General features: G+C 42.9%; 3 protein-coding genes across 7 annotated transcripts; 1 reads left to right on the top strand and 2 right to left on the bottom strand.

Moving 5' to 3' along the window:
- Positions 1-1,330: 1,330 nt before the first annotated feature.
- Positions 1,331-3,214, bottom strand: LOC135636530 (protein BIIDXI-like). The gene is made up of 4 exons (XM_065148244.1): positions 2,992-3,214; positions 2,507-2,665; positions 2,061-2,411; positions 1,331-1,979 (listed from the first exon to the last, which is right to left on the bottom strand). The coding sequence occupies exons 1-4, from the start codon at positions 3,095-3,097 to the stop codon at positions 1,384-1,386; spliced, it is 1,212 nt and encodes a 403-aa protein (XP_065004316.1). The 5' UTR covers positions 3,098-3,214; the 3' UTR covers positions 1,331-1,383.
- Positions 3,215-3,887: 673 nt separating this feature from the next.
- On the bottom strand, positions 3,888-12,401 carry LOC135585739 (uncharacterized). 5 transcript variants are annotated; one of them, XM_065148250.1, is made up of 10 exons: positions 11,715-12,401; positions 11,515-11,607; positions 11,364-11,441; positions 11,015-11,256; positions 10,891-10,938; positions 10,531-10,795; positions 10,383-10,437; positions 6,001-6,257; positions 4,609-4,690; positions 3,888-4,514 (listed from the first exon to the last, which is right to left on the bottom strand). In XM_065148250.1, the coding sequence occupies exons 2-6, from the start codon at positions 11,549-11,551 to the stop codon at positions 10,733-10,735; spliced, it is 468 nt and encodes a 155-aa protein (XP_065004322.1). In that variant the 5' UTR covers positions 11,552-11,607; positions 11,715-12,401; the 3' UTR covers positions 3,888-4,514; positions 4,609-4,690; positions 6,001-6,257; positions 10,383-10,437; positions 10,531-10,732. The 5 variants fall into 5 exon arrangements, with proteins under 5 accessions (XP_065004322.1, XP_065004317.1, XP_065004318.1 ...); XM_065148245.1 differs by having other exon boundaries at positions 11,515-12,389; XM_065148246.1 differs by having other exon boundaries at positions 10,531-10,792; positions 11,515-12,374.
- A 522-nt stretch (positions 12,402-12,923) lies between these two features.
- Positions 12,924-16,662, top strand: LOC135636531 (nudix hydrolase 15, mitochondrial-like). Its single transcript, XM_065148251.1, has 5 exons — positions 12,924-13,353; positions 13,478-13,620; positions 15,673-15,792; positions 15,884-16,165; positions 16,352-16,662. The coding sequence occupies exons 1-4, from the start codon at positions 13,068-13,070 to the stop codon at positions 16,106-16,108; spliced, it is 774 nt and encodes a 257-aa protein (XP_065004323.1). The 5' UTR covers positions 12,924-13,067; the 3' UTR covers positions 16,109-16,165; positions 16,352-16,662.
- The last annotated feature ends 874 nt before the right edge of the window (positions 16,663-17,536 follow it).

The raw sequence follows: 17,536 nt of genomic DNA, 5'->3' as shown, positions 1-17,536 counted from the left end.
GTCCTCCGAGACTGGTTATGCTCGCAAATTGTTCTCTCATACTTTGCGAGTCATATCAATCGAGCGTTTTGAAGAGATGAAGCTGATTCAGGTGTCACTTACGACATGCAGTTCAGGCATTCTTGGCACGGTGGCAAGTTCTCCGAAAGGTGCTGAAAGCAGATCTTCTTCGACGTACGTGGATCATCTTGTGGACACTTGGGTCTTCTTACAATTAATGCTACGTGAAATTCTTTGGACAGAGAAAGAGAGAGAGAGAGAGAGAGATCTGCGCGATACCTTTAGCAAAGATGAAGACGAAATTACGATATACTAGTGTCTACGCGTTAGCTTTCTTAGCAGTGACCTAACTGTAAGGAGATTGCCGAAGCATGCAGGAGAAGACAGGAGCAGCAACGAGACTAGCCAGCGAATATCGCATTGCATGAGAACAAACTCCACCATTGGGTTTATTAAATATCTTCCCAAGTGGACGACAGCGTCTTCCTAAGCTATAGAATTGGAGAAGATGATTGAGACGGAGAGTCTTTGCTTTTTCCGGTGCCAAAGTATCTTTCTCTCTGTCTCATAGAGACCCGAGGGGAGGAGTGAGCTGGGTTCAGCGAATGAATGGAGAGACGGGGCTGTGGATAAGGATCTTGCAAGCCATGCCCGAGAAGGCACAAGCAACAGAAGAAGAGCCATTGCATGGGAACAAACGACGTCGATGCTTGGAGGCAGCGATGAAGCAATTTCAATGGGCTGAATAAACCATGATTTTTCTTCAGGGTGACGTGGTGACTCATATGGGCCCGCTGCAAAGTGACCCGCGCATACGAAATCAAGAAAGTGGGTCCCTACACTGACCCGTGAGGTGCCACGTCGCTCAGAAAATTTTCAGTGGGGATGCTGTACATCTAAGCTTGCTAATTTTGGGTTTTTAGATTATCCGAACCGCTTGAACCGGGTCCGAATGGCCTTTAGGTACTCGAGTCAGATTTCGATTTGAGTTCAGACGTACGAGTTTGGCTGTCTTTTAGTTGAGATTGAGATGGTTCGAATAGAAATGTGGATTCTCGAGTTGCATTTGGATTCGGTTTAATCTAAGTTCCAATTGCTATTGGGTTGAAACCAATGATTTGAATCGGATGAGCTTTCACTTTTGGTTCGGATCAATTCGCGTTAGTGGGTGTGGTATCAGAATGATACTCGATTTGGGCCGGGCCACTAAGGTCAACCGACATGAGTCATGGGCTGGATTGACGAGTGTGTTGATCGGATCTTGGGCCGGCCCATTTTCATGAAAGCATGGCTCAGTGCAATGAAAAGCGTCATCGGTGCTTGATGATGATTGATTAATAGGATATCCATTAATATTATTTTGACTCGGAGGAGAGCGAAGACTCAGAAGAACACCATAAGCACGGGCACGGCCAGACTGAGAAGACATGCAACCCATTTGGAGCTACTCGCGGCTGCCTTGGAGACTCCCCGCACCCTCACCTCGTCCACCACCGGCCCGCAGAGCGAGCTCCGGTCGTCGCTCCTCGTATTGTAGTACACGCTGTAGAAGGCGATGCGTGTCCTCTCGGCCCGCGCCGTGAACGTGACGTTGGCAGGTTGGTGGGTCGCGTTGCCCTTGGGCGAGTAGTGGAAGCTCTGCGCCTGGTCCCCCGCGAAGGCCATGATGGCCATGGGCGCCTGGCAGGAGTCGCCAGCGGCCCCGACCGTGAAGGTGAGGCTGTACTGCTTCTGAGGGGTTGTCTCCACCATCTGGGAGATGATCCCTTCCTTTCCCGACAGCAGCTCGACGGCGCGCTTCCCCTGCGGGACGTCGAAGTGGTAGGAGTCGATGTAGCGCACGGCGCGGTTGGACTCCACCATCCAGCCGGGGAGGGCGGACGTCTCCTCGTCGAGGTTGGTGGGGAGGAGCACGCCGAGGCTGGAGTTGGGTAACATCCACGGGCCTTCCTCGAAGTCGCCATTGACGACGGCATCGTCTGCAGTGCACTCAGAGCACGATCAACCATCCAATGCGGACGTAAATACTGAGATCAGAGGAATTGGATCGTTCAGCATACCTTGGGGTCTCTCGGGAGCGAAGAGCTTCTTGATGGCGACATCGTCGATGATGGGACCGCAGGTGGGGTCGTCCTCCATGCCGGGGTTCCTAAAGCTCAGCCTCGACTCCGCCCCGTCGACCTCGGCCTCCGCCGGCGCCTGGAACGCCCAGGCATAGGCGTCCCACCCCTCGACGCTGTACAGCGTCTGCAGGTCCACCGCCTGCGACGCCGGCCACACCGACACGTTCAGCGTCTCCAGCTGCGCGCACGTCCGCGCCGCGCTAAACGTCACCGCGTACGTCGCCCCCTTCTCCAGCTGCAGGCTCTGCGATATCTCTGCGTCGTTCCCCAGCCGCACCGCGTGCACCCCTGCATCCGTATCATGCTGCGTTCACTCCCCACTCACCTTCCTCCTCCCCAAAGCCAAATCTTGCGCCCTGAAACGAAGGGACTCGATGGCTAACCTTGGGGGACTATGAGGATCATGCCGCCTTGCTTTTGACCAGATTCGACGAGTTCCACCGTCCCATTGACAGTCCAGCCAGGGAAGGAGGTGATTCCGTCACCCTTGCCACCGGTTGAGACGGCACCTACTGTCTCGAAATCTCCATTGTTAAGCAAACCTACAGAGTGAGTGATGACAGTTGCGATTACCATCCATGTCTACATCTAAAAGCATTGCTTTCCTAAATAGCTTTAGAGATGTCTTTCTTCTCCTCTCACCATACTCTGGGAGGAAGGAACATACCACATTCTCCCATAAAAACAGCAGCACAAAAGCAAGCAGGCAAATTACATTATATAAATAATCTCAGGACTTGCACTCGCAGATGGTTTCGAGGGCTGCATTGCATCATTTATCATAAAACGAAGACACCGGGGACAACATGTACCCGTCACAAGACCTTCGATGCCATGGATGAAGTCAGGAACCGAAAACGAGACTTACCATCTTCAACCGCAGCTGTAGCAAACAGAGAGAAGAGGAGGAGGAGGAGAAGCACGCAGAAGAGAGGCAACCAGGCGCGTTGAGCGGCGGCGGTGGACCGGCGCATCTCGTCGACAAGGGTGATGAACCGGTCTAATTACGAAGAGGACGGGAGCGAGTTCTTCCCCTTCGCTTCTTCCAACTCACTTGGTGTTTTCCCATCTGCCACCCTCTCTTATCGATGATTCCCTTCTTCTTATCCGTGCATCCTCGTTGGAGTACTGACAGTACAGGATAGGAGTTTGTGCTCTGTTTGCCTTCTTTTTTGTGTGTTGGTGTAATCTTCTAAACGTGAAAGCAAATGAAACCGAGGAAAACAAATATATGTTTACATGCATACTCCACTTTTATGTCGTTTCTTAGACCTTCTCCCCTGTTAGTCTCGCAACCCTACTCATTTGTTCTAATTCATACATGATATGTGACATTTAATGTCTAGAAATCTTGCATCAAGGAACAGTGAACACAGAAAAGACATTCTTCCAAAGAAGTCCAGTCTTCAACCTAGAGCTCATAGTGTGGCAATTATTTGATGGACAGGTTCCTGTCCAAGTTGGACGGGTTGTTTTATTTTCTGAGCGTAGAAGATTCGAGTGATCGAATGCAATAATTAAAGCTTCCGTAGAAATATGGATCAACAATAGATGAGCTCTACTTTCGGCTGGGAATGGGTTCCACAGTCAATAATGTTCATGCCATCGATGCCAACAGCATAAGTGCGCAAGGGTCCAACTGATGAAAGCCATCGATTAATATGTATATCTATACAGATTCATCGATGGCTTTCGAGGGTTTATAAAGTGTGCAGGCAGCAAAACAAGTAGCAGTTCAAAGAAAATGAGTCATGGGAATTAAGGTTCATTGATGAATCAGGACTAAAAGAGTCAACTTCAAAGTAATGGTATCTGGAGACATGAACAGCGACTGATGCTTTAAATTGACATGTAGCATTAGATGATACACCTCGACTTCTTCAAATGCAATCTGTGACTGTGCCAGATTGAGAAAAAGAAAAACTTGAAAGAGATCGTGAACGGAGAGAATTAGCATCCGTGTACAGCCAAAAAAATTATTACATACTCCTAAGTTGAATCTGGTGCAGAAATGCAATCAGCAAAGTCATACCTGGTCAACACTTTTTCCTCAAGCAAAGGATACAATGTTGTTTTGTTGTGGTTGGCTTTTGCGCTAAAAGAAATTCTCAAAGGAACAGTTGGATGCAAGCATCATGGAAAGAACTCCAAGTTGGTTCTCGATCACTAGCATACTCCTCAGGAAGGCAGAATAAGAATCGCTCTATGCTTCAGATCTCCCATATTTCCGTGTCTTCAGGGTGAGAGCCATCACACTCAAATACACTTTTGACACTCCGGTAACATTTGAAGGACTGTTAACTTCACATTTTGAATCATTGAACTCCACAGGGTCCTCAACATCACAACCATTCTCCTGTTGCTCTTCTTTCTAAATACTCCCCTTTCCTCCTGCATAAACAGCATACCACATACAAGCGTGGGGTTCAGGGGTTCAAGCAGATTCAGTTTTGGACAGATCTTCAAAGGAAAACTCAATTTTTACCAACTGTATCATGTGATATAATCACTAGACCATCATCTGTTGTTTCATTGGTCAACTCTGTCCGAGTTTTGAGCTGCATCATCTGTAAAAGGATTTGATACAAATCACACTGCAAGTGCACTTGCATAATGGATAATTGAAAAGATTGATTTGAGGTGAATCCCAAAATAAGTGAATGCCAAATTAATAAGCAATAGCAAGCAAAGAATCACTTCGAATTTCAATACTGATGTGGTGCAACTCAAGTAAAATAACACATCAGTATCTAATAGGAGACTGAAACTTCTCCTTCCATAATTTTGAACACGTGGAGAGCAACACTCTAAACACACAGATAAACCATTTATTTCCATGTGCTGTTGTCAGCGAATTTAAAAAAAGGCTTCATTGTCTGCTTAAGAAAGACAACATCCATCAAGACAGATTACATCTGTCTCGATGCATGATTTCACCTACCTATGGGATTTTTAGTTTATCTCCTATTTTCTAAAATCAGAAGGGTATATCTGAAACATGACACAACCAACAAGCTAACCTTAACAAGAAAGGGCCAGACTTGGATGAGAAGCCAATGGTTGTCAGAAATACCAATTTCCACAACCAGCATAGTCAAGAAGTACCAAACCTCATTATGGTTTGTCTTAACATAGTTCCTCTGGAGGTGATGAAAGTTCCAGTTTTAGCATCAATGTTAGCAAGAAAATCTCACCAACTACCCTTCCAATCTAACCAATCACCATCACAGGTAGAATTAACCTTCATAATTTCCATATTTATTTGATCGTCTTACTTCATAATTTAACTATTGCATACATTTTAATCACTAATCCTGACCAACAAGATACAAAAAGCTAATGACCATTTGCTAGTGTCAAATTATTAATCCTTGTTGAATAACAAAGACTTCCCGCTCGTTCAGAAAAAAAGTGGACTAATTTATCAAAAAAGCAAGAGATAACCCAGAAAATATTTCTGCAACTTTCAATGCAAAATGGGGTTTTAACTCTACTCGATGTAATATTCTCCAGTTTTGAAGAGACTCCTCATTCAAGCATGACACTCCAAAGAGTTAGCGTAATAGTACCAGAATCCTGATAAAATAAGAGTTTTGGCAGCAACAATAACTAAATACTAACAGCAGAACTAATGCTTCTGATGCCTCATATTTTGGTACTACGCCACATCTGAAAGGAAAACCAATATGAGACTAGAAAGTAGCACGATTTGAACAGTCATTCAACATAACAGAAGCTTGATAAGTAGCTAAAGCTGTGGCTAGTTGGGAAGGAATACTGAAAGGCTCAAAACTTAGTTTGATTTGACTGAATAACAAATGGAATATCCATATAACAAGTTTTGCTGATATATGGACACAAAAGAAAGAAATTTTACCTCTTTTCCGACCCTATCATGTGATCCATCTGAAATCCTGCAATGCAGTCTGGGATTGTGGATACTGAATGTAAAGGGTCATCTTCATGTACATCGGTCATCATTTGTACAGAGGAAATATCCATTGTCTCAGAAAAGGATCCCATGGAAGGAATGACAGTCAGAAGCCTCAGAAGAAATGAAAGAAACAGACTTAGCTGTTCCCTTGTTTGGTTGTGAGATGTTTTCTGGTTGAAACTTGCCTGCTCGTCGGACACCTACAAGAAAAGGAAGGTGGGAAATGCACTTTAAAGTTTTCACTAAGTGATGAAAAGAAAAACCAAAAAGAAGTGTTGCCATCGATACCTACAAATGTATGAAAAGCATGAACTTTGTAAGGATCAAAGACCATGAGATTGAACATACATCAGTTGGCCTATATATGATAACCCATGAAGGTTGAATTTCTGAAACTTAAGAATGCGGTATATGTTAGAGCTAGCCCTAGGAAATTTACCAAAGGATAATTTTGGCAAACCGACAAAGACAATAAAGCGGAAGAATAAAAGAAGCAACAAGAACACCAGATTTACGTGGTTCTGTCAATTGACTTTGACCTACATCCACGGACGAAAGAGAAACAAATCACTACTATAAAAGAGGGACAATTACAAATGCCTTAGGAAAATGTTCCTAGGCCATAAAACACCCGAAAATACTAAACAAGAAAAACCAAACTATAAGTCCAAACTATTTAACTGAGTATGGACTTAAACCAAGCAAACACTTAGGTTTTTCTTGTGGTGCCACTTATGGTACCTCTTGTGGTGCATCTGACTTCAAAGCCCAGGCCCTTATTTATAGTTCCAAGACGAGACAACAAGTCTGATTTTCTCGATGTGGGACTGGGACTTGCCAAACTAACAAATCTCCACCTTGGCATGTCCCAACAAAACTTGCTCCACCTTCTTCATAACAGCCCTAACGGGCAATCACCAACAATGAACACCAACTAAGTCCAAGCACTGCTTGAACTTGTAAACCGGAAGAGGCTTCGTAAACATATCAGTAGGATTGTCCTTTGTATGAATTTTCTGAACAAGGACCTTTCCCTCAGCAATGGTATCCCATTTGCATCCAACAATTTTCTTACCCGAAGCGACTTCACAAGATCCCAAGTTCTATTCCGATGGAGAGACTCAATTTATTCATTCATTGCAATCAACCACTTAGCAGAATTATCACAAGAAACTGTATCTGAGTAGGAAGTAGGCTCACCAACTTCACTTGTCTCTTCTGCAACAGACAAAGCATATGCAACCAAATTTGCATATCTTTGTGGTGGTCGAATATCTCTCCGTGGTCTATCCTTGGCTATGGAGTATTGCTCTTCTTCTGGATCATCTGCGTCAGTAAACTCGGGACCATCTACTATCATTCTTTGAGTAGAAGAGTTCGACTGAAAAGAATCAGAACTACCAATCTCAAGCTCCACCTGCTTCTGCGCACTATCATTTGTACAACTAGTAGATTCCTCTTTAGACGATAACATAGATAATTCATCAAAAGTAACATCTCTACTGATTACAAATTTTGGGGATTTGGGATCAGAAAACCATAATTTGTATCCTTTCACCCCAGAAGCATACCCAAGGAAAATGCACTTTTTCGCTCGAGGCTCTAATTTTTCTTCATTTACATGCATGTATGCTGGACACCCAAAAATTTTTAAATCAGAGTAATCAGCAGGAGTACCTGACCAAACTTCCTCCGGAGTTTTAAAGTTAAGTGCTGCAGACGGAGCGCGGTTGACAACGTAACAGGCCAAATTAATTGCCTCTGCCCAAAAGTCCTTTGTCAACCCTGTATTTGAGATCATACACCTTGCTCTCTCCAAAAGTGTTATGTTCATACGTTCGGCCACACTATTTTGCTGAGGCGTCATCCTAATAGTGCGATGCCGAACGATTCCTTCATTTTTGCAAAATTCATTAAAGTCACCTTCACAAAACTCCATGTCATTATCTGTTCGAAGCCGCTTAATCTGTTTACCTGTTTGCTTCTCAATCAAAGCCTTCCATTGTTTAAATGTTAGAAAAAACATCATTTTTATGCTTCAAAAAATAAACCCAAACTTTCCTGGAATAATCATCAATGAAAGTCAACATATACCTGGCACCACCCTTAGACTGAACTTGAGCTGGACCCCAAAGGTCTGAATGAATATAGTCAAGAGTACCTTTCGTTTTGTGAACTGCCGGAGAAGTGAAGCTGACTCTTTTCTACTTTCCAAAAATGCAGTGTTCACAAAAATCAAGTGGCCCAGTACTCTGTCCGCAAAGTAGACCCCTTTTGCTCAATATGCTCAAACCTTTTTCGTTCATATGACCCAAACGCATATGTCATAATTTGGTGATGTCAGAATCAGACAATGATGATGACGAAACTGCAACCGAACCTGTGACAGTAGTTCCCTGCAGAATATACAAGCTACCAGACCTACAAGCTTTCATAACAATAAGGGCACTTCTAGAAACTTTCATAACTCTACCTTCAGCTGTGTATTTACACCCAAGGGCCTCTAGGGTGCCTAAAGAGATGAGATTCTTTTTTAAATCAGGAACATGTCTAACATTAGTGAGCGTCCTCACAATACCATCATGCATTTTAATTCGGATTGTGCCTCTACCAACAACATCACATGCGACATTATTGCCCATTAAAACAATTCCACCATTACAAGATTCATACGTGGAAAACAAATCCCTATTGGGACACATGTGATAAGAACAACTCATCAGTTGCTACACTAACTTCAGCGGATTCAATAGTTTTCTCAACTAATTTTTCCTTTTGCTTTAATTTATTTTTCAATTTAAAGCAATCAGATTTAATGTGCCTCATTTTATGACAATATCTGCATTCCAAATTTCTATGTCTGGATTTAGATCTAGATTTAGATCTACTACTGTCAAATTCTTTTTTATTCATTCTCCCCCTAATAACCAGACCCTCAGCCTGATTCTCTCTCCTTTCCCCAGTGATATTCTTGTCTATCTGCTCCTTAGATTTCAGTGCAGATTTAATTTCTTGATACAAAATTGTTTCTTTTCCATAAATCAAAATATCACGGAAATGCTTAAAAGATTGGGGAAGAGAACACAAGAGTAACAAAGCCTTATCCTCATCATCAATTTTTGCATCTATATTCTCCAAATCCATAACCAAAGAATCAAACTTATCAAGATGCAAGAGTATAGATATACCTTCAATCATCCGAAGCATATACAAACTCTGTTTCAAGTAGAGACGATTCTCCACTGTCCTCTTCATGTACAAGGCTTTAAGCTTGTCCCACATGCTCTTAGCCGTAGTCTCCGTAGCTACCTCCCGTAAAACCTCATCAGAGAGATTTAGAATAATGCTGGATCGGGCCTTCTTATCCATACCCGTAAGATCTTCCATTGACGTACCATCTGGAATGTTCTCAGCCCCCTGTAGTGCCAAATCAACTCCGTCTTGAACCAGAATGGCTTCCATCTTAAGTTGCCACATGCCGAAGTTGACATTTCTGTCGAATTTTTTGACAACGATCTTTGATATTGTCATTGTTGCCAAAAGATCCCAGAACCAGGCTCTGATACCAGTTTGTTAGAGCTAGCCCCAGGAAATTTACCAAAGGATAATTTTGACAAACCGACAAAGACAATAAAGCGAAAGAATAAAAGAAGCAATAAGAACACCAAATTTACGTGGTTCGATCAATTGACTTTGACCTACATCCACGGACGAAAGAGGAGCAAATCACTACTATAAAAGAGAGACAATTACAAATGCCTTAGGAAGATGTTCCTAGGCCATAAAACATCCGAAAATACTAAACAAGAAAAACCAAACTATAAGTCCAAACTATTTAACTGAGTATGGACTTAAACCAAGCAAACACTTAGGTTTTTCTTGTGGTGCCACTTATGGTACCTCTTGTGGTGCATCTGACTTCAAAGCCCAAACCCTTATTTATAGTTCCAAGACGAGACAACAAGTCTGATTTTCTCGATGTGGGACTATGGGACTTGCCAAACTAACAATATATATGTATATAAATTCACATAGAGATCTGTGGCTTATAAAAGCAGACCCCAAGTTATCAAAAAAGATAAAGCATTTTCTTCTCCATCATAGCATCTATTTAAAGAAAAAATGTCAGCACATAGTACACAACATAACTGATGAGTATTCTAAAATGATTTTGATGTAGACAATCCAAAATTGTGAACCAACTCACTCAAAATCCTCTTGCAGTAGAAAAATAATCAGTCGTTAAGATGCCAACAAAACCGAAGTTTGTCATCTATTGTCAATCTTAGGTCGCTGCACCCTGAGTAATTAATCATACTACTTACCAGCGGTTCCACCGGTATACTGAGGAGATTTCATGGTGGAGAACTCTGCTAATGCCTGATACATGGCATTTAAAAGACAATAAGAAGAGATCAAAATTTATACAGAGCAATGAAAGCATTTGATAGACAGGATTAGAAAGGATTTTGCCTGTTTATTTCACTTAGCGAGGATAAGTTGATCTATGTCAAAACCTTTGAGAATCCTTCACCTTGAGAGGCCTCAAGACTGATCAACGGTTCTTCATAAGCCGTGTTTATTTCAAAGTGAACAGCCTCTGGTTGAGAGACACTAGAGTCGAGAGTTGAGACACCGAGTGACATCGCAATTCCAAGAAAATCATTGGACGATGTCATAAGTTCCTTGTTTTGGCATTGTTGATCAACTTTTGGCTAAAAGATTTCAACATTCCCTGCTAACATGTGAATTCAATCATCAAAAAGCAAGAGACTTAAATAAACTATATATTGGAAGAACACACATCCAAGTCATGAAGACCACAAAAATTACCAGATGTACTTGTGGGGCCATTAGGGGAACACAAGCTGAAGCAAGCATCTGCACCCTGCAAGCAATAACTCACTAACAGCATCTATCAGATATAGAAGTGACAAAACAAAATATTCATATTTACCTGGCCTAAACTTCCTTGACTCTGCCGAGAAGTATCCAAAAATCCACCTGCCACAACAGAGTAATTGGAAAGGCCAGGTTCGTGACCGGTTCTCTCCATCTCCAGATTAAAATCAGAATCTTGAGCTGATGGCTGTGGAGATGGAGGAACCAGTTGTGCATCATCAGAGTTTTTGGGGGTTGTAGAGGCAACAGTAGCAGTTTTAGCACGAGTTCTAGGTCGAAACTTTCCGGGTCTTCGCTCTGCCCGCGTACGTACATATAGGCATTGATCATGAGAACAATAAAAGAAGAAGGAAAATTAAGGAACCTTAGAAGATAAATGATAAAGTTTTCCCCATAACGATTACCTGTGGTGGTCGTCGTGGGAAGAGGGATATCATCAAAGGAATCCAAATCGTCAAGCATGGCCTCGGTGTCAAGTTGGTCTGTAAACGTACCATAAGAGCAATGATGTATACATTTAAATCTCAAATCTTAAACTACTGCCACCCTTCGTACCTAATCGCACCGATTTCTCTCTTGCTACCATCGGCATCGACGTCTCCTCTCTAGGTTCTCTCACGTTGACTCTGACGATTAACTCGAGAGCTCCTGAGAAATGGGGCAAAAGAGGAACAGAATCTCGAATTCGAACGTGAAAGAAGTTAACTTGGGTTGTGTGACCAGCGATCGCTAAGGAGCAAAGGAGAAATCGGTACCCGAAGAGGAGGAGACGGAGACCGAGCGAAAGAGTGAGCGCTAGAGGAGTTAGCGGAAAGACCTTTTTTGAGTTTCTTAGTGGAAGAAAAATCATCATTCTAATGGTGTTTAAAGTTGTGGAATTAATGTCATCGTTTTTACCCATAAAGCCTCTTGAAGCGGGCTGTTAGAACCCACTGGTGATCGGTCCGGCCCAGTCTGATCCGACGGTCAGAGCGCCTCGGGGCGGGCAGTTGGTGGAAGGCAAGATAGTGGGAGAGCCGAATGTCGTGGAGGAGGTGACGAAGCTAGCGACAGTGGTACTGAGAGGAGAGAAGGAAGCCGTGGCGAAGGCGGAGGGAGTAGTTACGGGAGGGTGAGGTGGTGGCGGCGACGCTGGAAGTCGTGGGAAAGGTGGAGGTCGCGGAGAGGGCAACAACAATGCTGACGGCAATGGCGAAGTGGGGCGGGGTGGAGGTCATGGTTGGGTTGCTGGTCGGGGTGCTACGGCGGGGGTCGGACTGGGTGAGGGAGAGCGAGGAGACAGCTCTGGTGGCAGTGTGTCGGCGTTCGATCGATATGTCATCCTCAGCTTATCCTCTTCACTTCACTTCATGTGATTTGCACATGCTACTGATGATGATTTTTCTCACTGTTTATTGTCCCTGATTACCATCTTGATTGTGATCCTTGCCAATTTGCTCATAATGTTATTATAGACTTTTCCCCTCGTTTACTTACATTTACTATTGCCTCGAGCCTACTCGCCTATGCATCTTGTCCTCTGTGCTCTTTATATCACATTATAAAATTGTATAATGTCATACACGTTTGAATCTTCAGGCAATCCTTCAGATATCTTTATAGAGACACACACACTGACAGAAAAACTGTAGAGATGCCGCACATGGATCCACTCATTTGGCTGGGTTTAGTGATGGATGTGATGATCTGTCACAAACTATCGCTAGTTGACGAAACATTGCCAGCACTCTGTCAAGTGATGCTGATTAGGTGATGGCAGACACGGAAGCCAATAACTTTGTCTATGTTACCTTCAAACATCGATCCTAATGCCGCATGAATCATCAAAGACATCAGTGTATGGCACGTACACGTACTGCTTAATTTTAACCCATCAACTTGGACTCCAGTCACGCCGGCAGTGTCATCCACCTTTCAAGCACCGAGTCGTGTTCCCGAACGAATCGCCCGATCCCTACTTTCGACTCGGAACGAGTTGGACGTCGAACCGACTCAATTCTCTCTCTTTTTATTGGACGACAGCGATGCCGTGACTCCCGAAATCGCGTTGTGGCTACATACCAACGCGGACTCGCGCCACGCCAACACGCCCCTCTTGAGCCCAACCGATGGACTCGGCTCACGGCCTCGGCGAGCTCATCCAGCGGCTCCGCCTCTACGAGGCCCCGCCCCCGTCCGACGACGGCGGCGGCGACGGGGAAGACGTCGACGAGAGAGGGAAGGTATTCTCCTCGCTGGGACTCGCCGAGACTGCCGCGGCCGCAGCCGATGCCCCCCGCCTGGAGAGATTCCGGCCCAAGAGGGCAGCCGTCCTGATTTGCCTATTCGAGGGTGATCCAGGCGAGCTCCGGGTCATCCTCACCAAGCGCTCCTCCAACCTGTCCACCCACTCCGGTCATTTCTCCTTCTTCCTCCAATTTGGGGTTTCGAAGGGAGAGGAGAGAGAGATCGGAATTTTCAAGGAAAAAGCGGTCTTCTTGGGGTTTTCTTTGGATTTAACCCATTGGATGGGTTGCAGGTGAGGTGTCCTTGCCTGGGGGCAAAGCAGAAGAAGGCGACAAGGATGACGCCGACACCGCAACGCGGGAGGCCAAGGAAGAAATAGGACTGGACCCATCGCTAGTCACGGTCGTTGCCCTTTTGGAGCCATTCTTGTCCCGGGTAACTCTGCTTCAAGAACGTTCATTTAGCTTAAATCATCGTTAGTTGCTAGTCATTGAACGTAAATTATAACCTGGCCTTCTCAATAGTTGAATTAGTGCATGTAAAAATTACTTATTGGATGAGGTATCTTGGAGCGATGGCTATCAGGTTATCTAACTGTGAGCTATTCGTTTGCATCAATATGTATCATTGGGGAAAGGCCCCATGGAGTACGAGTACTAGAACTTATTAGTTTCTTTGTGTCATGATGATCCTTCAAGCCATTAGTTGAATTGGTCGGCGCAGTTGCTGCTGTTGCATAGTGCTGTTATCATTGTTGAGAACATAAAGATGAGAAGGATTCATGTGTTCGCACTACAGATTCTCATAAAGCAATTTTGATACGTCGTGGAGCTTGTCAAATCAATACATAGAGCACGACGGCTGCTGTTGTATAGTGCTGTTATCATTGTTGAGAACATAAAGATGAAAAGGATTTCATGTGATCGCACTACGGATTGTCTCAAAGCAATTTGATATGATCTGAAGCTTGCCAAATCAATACATAGAGCACAATTGCTGCTGTTGCATAGTGCTGTTATCATTGTTGAGAACATAAAGATGAAAGGATTTCATGTGATCTCACACGATAGGTTGTCATCAAGCAATTTGATACGTCCCGAAGCTTGTCAAATTAATGCATAGAGCAGTTCTTTTTTATGGAAAATCTGCAGTTTTCATGTGAAAATTTATGCTACATTTACCAGGAAGGGAAGGAGAACTTCCGTGCTGCTTTTAGTTGGTCATATTGGTTCAGGAAAACAGTTGCCTTTGATCTTGGCTGTTGCAGATAATATTGCTGCAAGTCATGTGTGTAAATATTTGATACATCCATCCATGCAATATGCACGTCTTTATATAGCTTGGATCGACATCATACTATTTGTATGATATTTGTGTTATCTTATCTTTCGAGTTCTTTTTTGCGAATTGAAATATATTCTTCAAGTACTTTTTTATTATACTGTGAGTGTAAAGGTACATTGAGAAGTGATGCTAGTCTTCGAAAATAGAAACCTTCATGACATTTGTGTAGCTTAAGAAGTTTATAAAAAAAATAATCCTAATACCTAATGCTCGGTTTGCTGCTTTATTCCACTGTTCTGATACGTGTCTTCTCTTCTAATATGATATATAGCTTTTGGACTAAATTCTGGAAAAAGCATAACAATTATATGTATCTAGGCAAGTGGAATCATGAAAATAAACAGAAGCAAGAACCATTGTTTAAGTCAGATTTGCAAGAGAGTTCTACTTTGAGCAGTACTGTGCAAATGCCTATTAACAGTAGCATTACAAAAGAAAAAGTGTTTTCCGCCAAACATCAGCAAGAGCCCCCAAAGGAGAAACTAACCATGGTGCCTTCCTTTTAAAATTTTCATTTATTAATCAGTAACAATAAAATCTATTTGTACTTATTTCCATCCATTTCTTCTAGATATTTATTTGGATCAGTGACATCAATCTCTTAAGTATCCGGGCAACCCAGATTTCAACTGGAGCTATTAAGATAAAGCATCTACATGGTTTCTCAGTGGATACCAACATTGCCACTTATGCGTTGAGAGGGTTTGAAACTTTTGTCTAGAAAAGAAGCTACAACTAAAATGAATTAGAATTCATCATCTTAATGAACTATTTCAAGAAATATTTGACATGACAGGACAGGACATGAGACAGAACCATTAGTTCACACATCAAAGGTGCAACAAAATGTGTTGTTTAGATGTAATAAAATGCTTATGTGCTTTAGATGCAATAAAATGTTTTTTTTTTTTACTTTAATTCAAGCTTTTGGTCATACACAAGCCCAATTGTGCTTAGTTCACTCTTAGGTTCCTCCCTTTGGGGGGTAATGACTGTTAGTTATCACTCAGTATTTGACAAATGAAAGCGGATCTGCAATGGAGTTACAGTGTAGTAAGGATTTGATGTAGAAAAAGCATTTGGGCCTTTCTTTCAGTGAAAAACGAAAGAAGAAACTGATTTGTTATTTAAACTATTTTGCAGCATCTTCTCAGAGTAGTTCCTGTAGTCGGGATACTTTCCGACAAACAAGCATTCAAGCCAAAACTTAATGCTAATGAAGTGGAAACAATTTTTGATGCACCCTTAGAGATGTTCCTCAAGGTTTGTTTTGGTTGCCTATTTCAGGGGTTCGAGCTTAACTGTTCCTTTTTATTTCTTAATTTTTGTGAAGATTTTGCTCTTTGTTGAACAGGATCAAAACCGAAGGTCCGAGGAGCGAGAGTGGATGGGGGAGAAATTTCTTGTTCATTTCTTCAACTTTGAAACTGGGAACAAGAAGTTTGTCATATGGGGTTTAACTGCAAGTATCTTGATTCATGCTGCATCGATTGTTTACCAGCGGCCACCTTCTTTCCCTGAGCAAAAGCCCAAATACATAATTCCTCACTACATCAAGGGGAATTGCACAATGCCATGAATAAATTCACATTGTTATGTAGAAGCTTCTTTGAACATCATTGTGGCCTTTTGGAAGGTACTAATGAATCTTGATAAGATTTATTGCATCTTACACGATATTTCTGTCATTGTTTTGCATTAAAAATGCTTCCCTGTCTGGCATGTTTAGTGCTTTTTATGCTCGATTTTTAGAAATGGTCAAATTTGAGTGTTTCTGTTTGCTGTCAACTTGCGGGATCATACTTGTTTTGGTTGCATGCAGGTGTTGTCTGCACTCCTTCAGATGCGTCAGCTGGTTGGGAAGAGTGGGAACCGGTTAATTTGTTAAAGATGATCTACACAAGCGATGTTTCGAGAACTGGACTATTTAATATATATATATATATATATATATATATATATATATATATATATGTATTTAGGAATTGAACCTCGAATGCTTACAGAGCTTAGAGAATTAGCTGCTTGCATTGCAACCAGATGGATCCATTCGTTTGGATGAATAGTTCTGCTTGTGATGCTGTAGCAGCTATAAGATGTAAGTCCACAATCAATAAGATGCAAGTTACACAAGTATTTGGTCCAGCATGCAGGTCGATTTCTTGTGATGCTTCCCTATCTGGGTTTAATCTATTCGTGTACTTAGCTATTGCTTCTGGCAATTATTTTCTTGTTCTTATAATGTTTGTTTGTGAATATGAGAAAGTAGCGCCTTATATCTAAGAACAAATTCGAGTTGGATTATCTTGCATGGTTGGATTGGAGTTTTGGTTTTCTTTCTCGAGTTTAGTAAATTTAACTTTCTATAAATTCGATCTCCATGGTCGATCGAGTGGAACTGCTTATGTTTTTTTGATTTAATTCGTGGTCGAACAGCATTTCGCAGGGACACCATCAGACATCCGCATTTGCCTTTCCATCCTCGAAAAGAAACACCCCTGTTTCAATGATGAGGTCGGCGGTGGCCTCCAACTCGACATCCAACCATAAGCTCACAGTATGATGGAGATCGTTAGCCTGTACTAGTCGAGAATGAACAAAGTGAACAAGATCATGTTTACTGCTTGTTTGCTGATCGAGGACGCTTGCGAGAATAGGCGAGTCACGAAGAACCAGCACCCATGAATCCACCATGACAGCAGAACACACGAAGGGCCAAACAACACAGTGTGAGTAGGCCAACACCTGTGTCGCCTCCATGGTTTCCAGAAAAGAAGGAATCAGCGAGAAAGGATGAGGTGATGAGGTTGTGGGAGAAGAGTCCGAGGTATTCCACTTTAGATGAATGGGTTCCTACGCACACACACGGTTGGGTGCTCCCGCTACAGACCTCAGTGGCATGCATGATTGTGGGCGAGGAAATGGCAGAACAGGGTGTTTGTCCTTCTTGCTCTCACTCCTGTCGTTGCGATGTTGTGTGCTCTCTTTCGGCGAACACTTGGGTTGG

The sequence above is a fragment of the Musa acuminata genome, chromosome BXJ3-4 (assembly GCF_036884655.1).
Source record: "Musa acuminata AAA Group cultivar baxijiao chromosome BXJ3-4, Cavendish_Baxijiao_AAA, whole genome shotgun sequence".
Lineage (NCBI taxonomy): Eukaryota > Viridiplantae > Streptophyta > Magnoliopsida > Zingiberales > Musaceae > Musa > Musa acuminata.
This window is presented reverse-complemented; position numbering and strand designations above follow the sequence as displayed.

Bases quoted from the DNA above. Each gene is read 5' to 3' on its own strand.
- LOC135636530 (XM_065148244.1), bottom strand. From the start codon at position 3,097: ATGCGCCGGTCCACCGCCGCCGCTCAACGCGCCTGGTTGCCTCTCTTC. The intron at 2,666-2,991 runs GTAAGTCTCGTT...CTCACTCTGTAG, and splicing joins TACAGCTGCGGTTGAAGATG to GTTTGCTTAACAATGGAGAT. The intron at 2,412-2,506 runs GTTAGCCATCGA...ATACGGATGCAG, and splicing joins GATCCTCATAGTCCCCCAAG to GGGTGCACGCGGTGCGGCTG.
- LOC135585739 (XM_065148245.1), bottom strand. From the start codon at position 11,860: ATGGGTAAAAACGATGACATTAATTCCACAACTTTAAACACCATTAGA. The intron at 11,257-11,363 runs GTAATCGTTATG...GTACGCGGGCAG, and splicing joins TCCCACGACGACCACCACAG to AGCGAAGACCCGGAAAGTTT. The intron at 10,796-10,890 runs GTAATTTTTGTG...TTCACATGTTAG, and splicing joins TGGCCCCACAAGTACATCTG to CAGGGAATGTTGAAATCTTT.
- LOC135636531 (XM_065148251.1), top strand. From the start codon at position 13,068: ATGGACTCGGCTCACGGCCTCGGCGAGCTCATCCAGCGGCTCCGCCTC. The intron at 13,621-15,672 runs GTAACTCTGCTT...ACTATTTTGCAG, and splicing joins TGGAGCCATTCTTGTCCCGG to CATCTTCTCAGAGTAGTTCC. The intron at 15,793-15,883 runs GTTTGTTTTGGT...TTTGTTGAACAG, and splicing joins CCTTAGAGATGTTCCTCAAG to GATCAAAACCGAAGGTCCGA.